This window comes from Phaethon lepturus, unplaced genomic scaffold (genome assembly GCF_000687285.1).
Source record: "Phaethon lepturus isolate BGI_N335 unplaced genomic scaffold, ASM68728v1 scaffold11398, whole genome shotgun sequence".
Taxonomy (NCBI): Eukaryota; Metazoa; Chordata; class Aves; order Phaethontiformes; family Phaethontidae; genus Phaethon; species Phaethon lepturus.
In genome coordinates this window covers 74417-85721 of record NW_010559763.1, presented here as the reverse complement: position 1 = coordinate 85721, position 11305 = coordinate 74417, and the positions used below count along the sequence as shown (strand labels likewise).

At 40.7% G+C, this 11305-nt stretch overlaps 1 protein-coding gene across 1 annotated transcript in view; it reads left to right on the top strand.

Annotated features, from left to right (window-relative positions):
• Positions 1-4673: 4673 nt before the first annotated feature.
• Positions 4674-11305, top strand: part of DMD (dystrophin) — a gene marked incomplete at its 5' end in the record, with an annotated part of 78415 nt that continues 71783 nt past the window's right edge. The window contains one exon of the mRNA XM_010293480.1: positions 4674-4735. Coding sequence (XP_010291782.1) covers positions 4674-4735 — 62 coding nt within the window. The remainder of the gene's footprint in view (positions 4736-11305) is intronic.

Here is an 11305-nt window from a genome sequence, read left to right as displayed (position 1 = left end):
GGAGAAGTTGGGTGGGGGGAGCATTGCTCTCCATTCCTACTGCTGCTGCTGTTCCTCAGAAGTAATATAAAACAAAGGAAGACAAAATAACTGTTCAGACTGATCAAGTTATAACAAGGGAACTGTAATTCAGCTAGGGTGTCAGTTAGGATATCATCCCTTGATTTCAGGTTTTCAATCCTGTGTGTTACTGGCTCTGCCGACAGTGATGAGAGACAAATCTCTCTGCTCTTGGCAGGAACTGAGGAGTTCACACAGGCATCGTGTGACAGAATTCCCCACATAAAAATTATCCTTGCTAATATAATATAATATAATAAATATAATATAATCATCCTTTAATGAAGTGGTCCTGCGGTTCCCAAAGGATGTAATAAGCGAAGACTATGCTTTCATCCCACTGAATTATCAGTGTAGTTAGCGTGCCAGTCACGCCAGCGCCCAGGTGTCACCATTATCCGCTGCTGCTCTTTTCCTTTTCAGGCCTGGTTTTAATTTCCTTTACACCTTGGCAGGTTAAGTCATGTGAGAAAGAGAAAAATACGCCACATGAGCCCACTTGTGTTTTTATTTGTTGCAAAATGCCAATGATTTAAAAGCTAGTGACCAATTTAGTTGACCTAAACGTAGAGCCAAATTGAAGAACGTATCCTCTGAGCCTGTGCAGTATGGCACAGCTACCGACTATGCGCACTGATGCCTTTTTATGTTGGTGGTTTGTTGGAAGAGCATCCCGAGTACTTCTTTCTGCACATATTCTCACCCCGCTTTAGCTGCTGTTAGTCAAGAGGACTCAGACTACGCTTTTCATGTCTTTCTGACTTGCAGACTGTAAAGGGCCTTGTTCACCGGAGTTTGAAACTCTGGCAGACGCTTTGCTGCAGACCTATTAAGGATGCTACAGCATTCCCAAGTGTGGTTGAGGCTGCCTGAAACTGCTGAGCTGGCATTTCACTTCAGACGGTGTTCACAATGAGGGCATACACACAAATCCTCCCCCACCGGTCCAACCCCAAAGCTCACAATTAACTGGCCTTTGAAAATGGCAAAGAGGCTTATGAAGAATAGCCTCGATGGAATCTAACCTTTCCTGGAGCTGCCCTTGTGTGCAGAATCGTTGATACCTTTCAGAGCTGAAAACGTTCGGTTAAGAGGCAAACGCCTTTTAGCTGGAGCGAAATAGCTGCAGCCTTCGTGTGTTCTGCATGTAAAGTACCAGCAGAATCTGCCCTGGCTCTGTACGGGCACTCAACCTCTACAGAAATCACAACGCCCAAGGTTCGGTTCCCTTCAAAACACTTGCTTTATCTTGCATGAGCGCAGAGTCCGTCTCTGGGTCTCCTTCAGGGGACGAGGTTGAGCGATCCCTGCTGCACTGCCGAGGGTGGCTGTACGAGCCGGGAGCAGGGCACTCTGCCCCACGGGTGGTCACTGCTGGGAGGGCGGCAGGGGCAGGAGATGTGGCACCTGGGGACGTGGTTTAGTGGTGGCCTGGGCAGTGGTGGGTTTACGGTTGGACTCGATGATGTTAAAGGTCTTTTCCAATCTAAAAGATTCTATGATTCTAAGAGTTAGGGTCTCTACTGGCTTGACTTTTATTGCCTAAAGGAAGGAGTATTTCCTCTAAGTTGTAACCAAGTTTATAAATAAAGCAAAGGGCGGGGGTAGAGGGGAAATGCACCTACCCTGCAAATTCGGTCTTAGTCACTTGCAGATGAAGTGAATAAAATCATTCCTTACAAAATGTACATATCCCACGGTATAAGGTTAATTGCTTTGAAGAAGAGCACACCAAGTAGTGGTTTGGGGTTACTGATATTAAAAATATCTGAAAACAGTTGGAGTCCAATGTTTCCTTGGCAATGGAAATTTTATTTGCAAGATCTTAGGAAAATCACTTACGTATTTTCAGGAAGATTAGTAACTGCCATAAGCTTAAACCATGCACATTAAATTCACCGATAGGTGGTTGGGACTTACCATAAAAAATGAAATCAATACATTACTCATCTATATAATGCTGATTAGTGATCAACCATAATAGTTTTCCACATCTAAGATGATCCTTTTGTTCTTCTATCCAGCACAGGCATGGAATTCCACAATCCTACATGGATACACCTTTGCCAGATATCTGATGGCTTTTCAATATTTTAAGGGGGAATCGGTGCCTTTGAAGGCTACCAGCTTAACAGCTATGGAGTCTGAAGTGGTCTAGTTTATCCGTAGAACAATCTGGGGCTGCCAAACTAATTTCATAAAGAAAATTATGCAGATTATTTTCAGAGATTTCTTGTAACTGTGTGCGTAAGTTCTTTTTTCTCATTTTTATTACATGATTTGGCATATAAACCATGGTACAGTTGCTATCCAAGTATCCCCTGCTTCTGGGGCTACCTGCCTGTGGGGAAGCAAGCCAGGGCGGTCAGGCTCATCCCTGGGGAACTATTGATCTGGGACTGACATGGGACGCAAACAAACTGTGGTCCCGGGTCTGTGGTTGCGAATGTTTATTTGGGTCTGAAGGCCGTTCACCTGAGTTGTCGCATCTCTGGCTACAGGGTTGTTCTGTGATGAATAGACTCCCTTCCTCTTTTCCTTTGGGTTGCTGGGGCTTCTGGCAGCCAAGCTTTTAGGGACTCAATGTGTAAATGAAACTGGTTCAGTTTTTCTTCAAAAATGCAGTTTATACCTGGGTATGGTAAAAGCTGCTGGTGCTATATTCTCTCCTGCCCATACCAAGTGTGGTAGGAAATGCCGGAGCTCAGGTGCAGGTGGCTCAGATCCACAGGTTTTCACTTGAAGCTACCCAGTTTCTGCATTTAGAAAAACTAGACTAGGCTCAGGTTTCTGAATATGATTGCAGCCACCTCCCTTTGCACTACTCATTTTTTACCACAGCAAAGCACAAGACTGCTTTTGCTCTTCTAGTGTCCTCCTCCCTCTTGCACTGCCTTCAGCCACCGCAGGAATTAAGAAGGGTAGGGGATGCTGAGGTTGATGAGACAAGGCTTGTTTAAAAGCCTGTACTCAACTAGGGCAATGTTTTTTCCCTATGCTTAGTGCTTCTGATCCCTTTCATTCTTCCTTGCAGTTACAGGGCAAAATCTGGAAATATTATATATAGTAAGCTACTGAATATATAGAGGTTACTGGGCCAGTAAAGGATTCACATGGACAGCCTGTCAGAATTCTAAGACCAATATTATTAAATCATAGTAAGAAAACATGTCATGATTTTCTTTTTTCCTTGGGTGGGCGTGGTGTCAAAGTGATTCATTGAAAATTTTACCCCTTCTTAGCCTGTAACAGCTAGAGGTGTGCTTGGGAACATCGCTGCCTCAAAAAGAGAACTGAAGGACTGTTTGTTCTCTAGAACAACCTCGCTTTATCAGTCTTCCAGCGCACCGTTGGGTGTCCAGGTGCATTTAGCCCGCTGGCTGGGTTGTGGCTTAGTCTCTTGGAGCTCCAGGAGCTCCGCAGCGCTGTGGGTCAGGTCCCGCTCTCCTGCATATTTTCTCCCAAATGATGTGTGCGTGTTGGAACCAGGATGTCAGCTTTTTAAGTACAGGAGTTGCAAATGGGATTGCTAGCAACTGTGCACTACATATGCTTTCCAGAAATTCTTTTTTATGAATACTCATGGTTGTTTTTCAATGTAGCTGAATTGCATGTGTGACCAAGACTTTATTGGCTGCAGGATAGATAAGGAGAATTTTCTTTCAAGTTTTCTACGTTAATGGAAACATGATCACATCAGCTATGCTGTCATTAAAAAAAACCAGTATGTGTAACCTCAAGACACGTGAGTTGCTACTACACCCGCTAACACTTTTATTTTGTTGGCTTTCTCACACTGCGTGTCTTTTGGCATGTCGTGTTGCAAAGCTGAAGACTGCTAGCCTCGATGCAGAGGCCGTCCAGTTTACATTCTGGTCATACTGCGGGTTTTTCATAACCCCGCCTTAGCTTCTCCCTGGCTGCCCAACAGCTCTGCTGCCTGGCACCGCACAGGGACCTGTGGGACCAGGGAGAGGGCCTGGGAGACCCAGGGAACAAGGGGAGCAGCAATATGGGGGGTGCAAGGCATTGGCCTGGAAAGCGGTGTAAGCCGGTGGTGGGTCAGGGGGCTGTCGCCTGGGGATTTTAGTGCAGATGTTTGGACCAAAAGGAAGGGTTGCAGCTGCTGCATTGGGTAGCTCTTACCTACCACGTGGGAAAGAGCATATAGGATAAAGCAGGTCACAAATACCATGGATCTCAGTATCTGGTCAGAATTTCCATAAACGCTTTAAGAACTAAGCCCTCTTAAATGTCCGGCCCCAAGTTCGAAGGAACTGGAGAACGATCTGTACGAAACAAAGACTTTTTAAGAATTGGTGGGTGTGCTTACAAATTCCCCAAACCATTATGGCATATCTGAATACTTGCTGTCTTTTTTAATATTAGCCCTACTTTTAATTTTGTTTCTTGAGCCCATGCCTAAATAAAGCACTCTGAGTTAACATCTTGTGTTGAAAGAAGACATGCCTACCGCTGCTGAGACCCTCTGCCAGAGCAGCTCAGGCTGCTGGCGGTGCTCTGGCACCGGGCTCTGATGTGCAACCTGGGTCACTCGCTGTGCGATGGAGATAGAAATTTTGCTTTGCTAACGTTCGTGTTTTGTCTTGTAGCCATGAGACGCAAACAACCTGCTGGGATCATCCCAAGATGACTGAGCTTTACCAGTCTTTAGGTAAGACACCTCCCCCCCCCCCCCCCAATCAAAAGGCAAAGATTTCCAGAAGTAGTAAAGAACAAAATTAAGTGAAAGCGAGAGGCAGTGCTTTTACCAAGGTTAACATTTTTTGCAAGGGAAATATGTAAGGCATAATAACACATTTCAAACATGCAGGGGAAAAAAAATATTTCAGTTAGCACATTTGGAATGTGCACTGGGTTTACGAAGTAATTTGGGTGCATTGTTGCAAGCTCTTACTGAAAGACTGGGACAGAAATAAAATAAAAAAAAAATCCTGAATCTTTTCACTGTCTAATCTACTTTACAAAAGGCAGATGAAAAAAATTACACCAAGCTGCTGTTAATGTTGACTTTTGGATGGTAGGAAGCCAATTGAAGCAATTTGCCAAACTGCGTTACCACTGCTTTATTTTTAAAGCACTTTCAATACTTGGAAGGCATGGCAGCTGTCATGATGTCATTTTGAATACCCAAATTGCATGCTTATTATGACTTCAGATGTGCCTCTCTGGTGGAGGGTTTTTTATTTTTTAGCAGCTTTGGGTTTTATTAACAGAAGGACATCTAGAAGATAAAATAGGTCAATCTGTGCTCTAGTATAGGCTGCTTCGCAGACCATTTAATAGCTAACTCTGCTTTTAATAGTTCTGTTAATAAAAAATGGTGGGTAATAAAAATTAAGCTATTTCTCTAAAAGAAATACCATTTAATATGCTGCATTCATAAAGGAGGTTACGTCTGTACAGCACATGTACATAAACCAGCTTTAAACAGGCCAGCTTGAGCACTAGCGCAGTCAAATCCAGCATTCAGTGCATTTCACTTATTTAGCATGGTGAAAAATAGCTTAAATTATCTCCTCCTAAACTCTAGTTTAGCTGCTGAAAACAGTCCAATTATGCCAGCATAATCTATTTCAGGCTAACTCAGGTACCTCTACAGTGCTCTGCAGTTAAAGGCATTCTAAAAATACTTTAGAAAAGTGATACGATAAAATGGAATGAAACAGCGTGAATATTTTTTCCTTATAGTATTAGCATTGTGGCAGCAGTTTGTTTTAAAAATTAACCAGAATACAGCTTTGTATGTCAAAAAAGGATAAGTTGTATAAGTTCAGGCTAAGCAAATGCAAAAGCAGACAAGTATTGACTTGCTGTTTAATTATAACATATTGCCCTGTTTGTCTCCTTTATGTTTCTAGTCTTAAAGTGAGTGGTTTAAAAGATTCAGGACAAATAGTAATTGCACATGCAGACATCCCTTTAATACAGGTTGTTCTTCAAACAGTTGCCTGTTAATTGAACCGCACTCTGACTCCGCAGCCGCCTTTGATCCAGCGATTGCATGATATTTCTGATACTGTCGTTGGTCAGACCTAAGGTCCTGTTGCAGCTGCTTTTATTCTGGTATTACCCTATTTCAGGTAGAGCACTCCTGATGATCAAGAAGTGAAGAGGTAACTGTATGTAAGGGAGAAAAGTGTCCTGATGGGTTCAGGTCAACAGTTCAAAAGATGCGTCATTGCTGAAGTCAGTTTGCATTTAGTTTAACTGAGTTTTATCACTATGAGGCTCACCCAAATGTCAAGAGTTTAAGATATTCTTGTATTTTACTGCATAAAGAAGGAACATGTTTAGGCAGATTTTGTTTCTTTTTCTTATAAAATCCTGCTGTTTTGGAATGTCCAAAAGGGCAGTCCTCTTTCTGGCTAGCTTTATTTCTTTCGGGGTTGAGACTAAATGCTCGTTAATACGGATGTGATGCTGATTTTAGCAAAGGATGCCTAATGCGTGTTTCTGTCAGTAAACTTAGGTGTTCATATATGTGTACAAAACAGATTGGACTAGGTGATTCTTTGTGCGCTGCCACAATGGGTGAAGCTTTGATAAAAGTACTACTGAATAACCTACCAATTTATTTTATTTTATTTTTTGAATTGGGTGTATTCATCATTGCCTAACTCTCATACAAATTGCATAATACAAGCATAACCCGTTTAGTCTTGAACAGAACCCTTGATGTATTTTCAGTGCTTTGCTTTGCCTCAGGTCAAAACGGTAATAATGGGATGTTTGAAGTCTGAAAAGACTGTTCAGTAATATTTTATCTGAGAAGATATTATTGAAGTTGATTTTGTATTGCATATTCATTAGATGCTATTATTTTTCCCCACATCAGGATCCAAATTTTGCTTCTCATTCATATGAAGAAGCTAGTAAGAAGCTTGGTATGTATGCATTTTAAAAATCTGGTAGAAAACATGAATTCTGCAAGACAGGTAAATGCAAAAATGTGAGACCAAGCACATCAATGCTGTCAAGAGTTTTCATTTCCATTTTCCAACTCCTACACTTAGCCTGTAGGGAATAATTGAGCTATGTGATGTGCCAGTATATCATAATTTGCAAGGGGATCCTTATGTCTAATACAAATTCGTACAAATTACTGAAAGCTTAATTTTTTTACGTGAATGTGGAAGATGCAACCTGGCACAAGGTAATGTTCCTCATCTGCCTATGTCTTTGAGACACAAGAGACACTTCTGTAGGAAGAAGGAGTAATATTAGTTTTATTCTTCACATATCCAATTCACATACAAATTGCTGTGTTAAAATTTGCTAAAATAGATTAATTCCAGCTTTCAAACTTACTGGCTCAGCTTGCTGTCTTCAGAGGTTTGTGTATTTATAAAAATGAAGCTAAATTACTTGGGAGCATTATCTGCTACTAGTAATAGAGGGTAGGAGCATGCTACGTACACTTTTGTACCCGATCAGATTGTCGGTCCAGGAACTCCTGTGTCCTGTCTTCAGTAGGGACTGCATCAGAGGAAGCAGAAAGAACCATAGGAATGAAATTATAAAATAACCTGCCCATGAAGGAAGAATTCTCAAATTCTCTTTGAGCTCATTTGTTGAAACATGGCCATTTATAAAGATAATAGTAATAATGGCAAAGTATTTTATTTGAGATTTAATACGTGCATCAGAAATTTCTAACTCGTCGTTCAACAGAAGCTTTTCCTTTTAAGATATTGAAGTGCATGCTCTTGACTGCTCTTCTTTATTATTTAAACAACATTGCCATTTTATTAGTTTTAATGAAGCATCTATTCCTGACTCAAGTTGGGCAATTTTCACTCTTCATTTAAAGTTACAGCTACTTAAAGGTACATAATAAGCCATCAACATTAAATGACTTAATTGTTCTTTAATGGTCAAGTCAAAGTAGCAACAGGTACTTGCAACTATGACCTTAGCTGTATAATTTAATGTATCTAGTAGATGTTGATATAGTTTGACTAGTTATATAAACTAAGAACACAGGAAAAAAACAAATGCTGAAATAGGAAAGGTAGAAAAAATCAGTGGTGAGTCTCAAAGGTTCAGAGGCTGACAGACATCCCCTCGGTTTGTATTTACACCATTATGAACCACTCCCATTTTCTTCTGACTTCCCTCTGAAAGTCTTCAAAGTACCAAGAACTGCTCCAGCTGCTTTTGTTTGCAAAAGCTGTTCCGTGCAGCAGATCTGCTTTTTTACACCATTCTTTTACAGCCCCCTTACAAATTTTCTCATCCTTTATGGTGGCTCCAGAGCATCACTGAAATGAGAATTTGTGTTATTTCATTGTCCTGGAGAGTTCAAGGAACTTTGGGTGAGGGGGGAGAAGGGAAGAGCTGGAATCAAAGCAGTCTGGGACTGCTTAATTTTTTTCAGATTGTCTTCTGAGCGTCAACGTTTAATGGCAGGCAGCTTAGCTCAGAATGATAGTACCTTGCCTTGGAGCTGAAAATTACTGTAACCTTTGCAGTGATGGCTCAGGAGAACTTGGTCTGCTGTGCCACACTGTTAGTGTCCCCCTCCTCCAGCCTTCCCCTGTAATGTCAGTACGAGCCTCCCCAAGGTGTATTAGTGTCACCATGAACAGTAATTGCAGTAGCAGGATGCAGTCAGAAATGTTGCCATGTGCAGCTGTTTATCTCTCCTAATTCACCAAGGCAAGACAAGAGGGTGAGAAACGTCCTCACCTTTGCAGACTGCAGTGCACTGGTGACAGCTTTCCATTTAATTTGGAGGGATGGGGGTCAGTTCTCTGTGGAGTACATGGAAGAAATGTCAGAGTTGCTTAACACAAGGTGGGAGAATGTTGGAAGCTGCTTTTGAGCCTCCACCGGGCTTTCGGCAGCAGCTGCCGTGTCGATCTTGTGGCTGGCTGCTCTTATGCAGCAATGTGGGCTTCCAACTCTGAATGATCAAGATGAATAAACTGTATCATTTTTGGTTTGTGTAGTTTAATTTGTCCTTCTGAAATGCTGCCTGAAGAGGCTGAATTGCCCCTCTATACCATAATCATTTTTTATTACAAATAACTAAACCATGTATTGAATATGAGGTTTATTAATAATCAACTAATCAATTTCCACCTTTGTACTGGTGAGACGTGTGCCTGTTGCACACACCAGTCATTTGATTTCGACTGAAATCCAGTGAGATGATCCTTACATTTTTTCTTTAGAGGTTGCTTTTTCACTGATGTCCTTTTCAAGCTAACTACAATCTGAACGATAAAATTTCTCATTTCAGAAAAAAGGATTGGTTGGGTTCTGTCAACCTTGGGTAGTAGTCAGTCCTAGAGTAGGCTTTCTAACAGTGTGTGATTGCATCCTCTGTAGGCACACACCTAATAGACAATACGCATTACTATAGTAGAGAAGTAGGAATGAGATGGTAGAAGTTAACCTTGCATCGCTTGAGAATATCACAGGCATATCAGCAGTGAAGGAGAGTATTATAGGGAGTGTACTGTTCTGTTGTGGAGTAGGTGACCAATATGGGAACATTTTGCTCAAGACTATGGCACTCTTGGTTTGCAAACAGGCACCACTCATTAATATTTTTGAATGCTTGTTTGTTATTTTTTTATTTTAGGATTTTCCATTATGACTACTTCTCATCTAGCGTACATGAAGGGTTTCTGACCTTTCTGACTGCAAACTCTACTCACATCCCAACCCCATGATGGGGTATAACCCACGTGTATATTCTATCCTTTCTTACACTTTTGGGTTTGCAGGCTAAAGAAAAGCCATTACATGTTAAAACTAAATTCCCAAAGGTCATGTCAATTGGTCCGGTTATCGGGATGCTGGCACGTGCTGTGGTGTTCATCCACTTGGTCTACGTGCAATTAGTAGTGTTTTGGTGCCCTGGGTACCTCCCACTTACTAATTTGCAGAGGCACTGCCAGCTTTTTTACTCAGTGGGACAGATCTAGTGCAGCGTGCTGTATTGTTTCATGGAGAGTGGTTAAACTGTCTGTATGTATAGTACTGTTTACTGTTATTTATTCTCAATGTAGTTGATAGCATTAATTATTGTTACCATAAAAGAGTCAATGGCTGAGATTCAACTGATACTAAGCAGCATTACTTGATTAATTTCTTTCCTTTGTACATTTGTCTCATTTGCATTTTTAAATTACAATTCCTAAAGAGGCGATATATGTCACTCTAGGACATCATTAAAAGATTTATATACGGGTCTTGGGCAGCAGGAAGGAACCCAGCATTCTTATCAGCCAGTCAGGGAATCGTAGCTACATTGAACCAACGTGAGATGAAGTTTCTTGAAAAGTCAGAGTGCCATTAATGTCTGATGAAACATGAAAGCCTAGTGGCTGGTAGTAGAATTATGATCTATTCAGGGCTGTACAGTAAACAGTTTTTAACCTCTGTTAGGTAGGCATTGTCAGGGACAACGGTGACATGTAATTCCCAAAATAGTTTGTCCACTGGCAGGTAGTGTATCCAGGAACAGCTGTATAAACATGCCACAAGCTAAAGACTCAGGTTTTGAGGTATATCGCTGTAGGTTCACATTTTCTTCCTTACAAATAAGTGAGAGTGAAAAAACTCTCAAAACACTGTAAATCTTATCAAATTAAGATGAATATTTGACCTGATGGCATCTAGTTTCTTTCAAAGAAGTTCGTTATTAACTCTATATATAGATATAACTCTAGATATAAAATAATCAGTCAAAGAAGTTCGTTATTAACTCTATATATAGCTATAACTCTATATATAAAATAATCAAATTTTACACTTAAGATAGTTATCACCTGAAACATGTAAGCTGCTCTTTTCAGTTTGATGGTGTCCAGGCAGTGCAAAAATTACTGTCCATAAAATTAAGCGATTTTCTTTAATTGCTTTTAGTTGCTTACCAACTTATTTTGTGCAGTAAGACTCAAGGATATGAGAATCTGTTTTTTCCCTCTTAAAATAATATTCATATCCCAAAATAAAATCTGGAATTTAGCATGAGAGGATTTTTAAAAAAATAGTAAAGTCTACATCATCTTATTTGTTGATATTGTGTCAGTAGTCAGTGGGACATTCCAGCAGGAGGTTTGAATTTTTGATACAAATCACTGGCCACTTCTCAGATGAGTGTTTTTTTTACCCTATTACTCACTAGCAAAAGGATCTGCTATTATGGCTGTTTCTACAATACTGTAGAAATACAACATTCAAAAATGTGTTGATGAGGCTGTCTTAG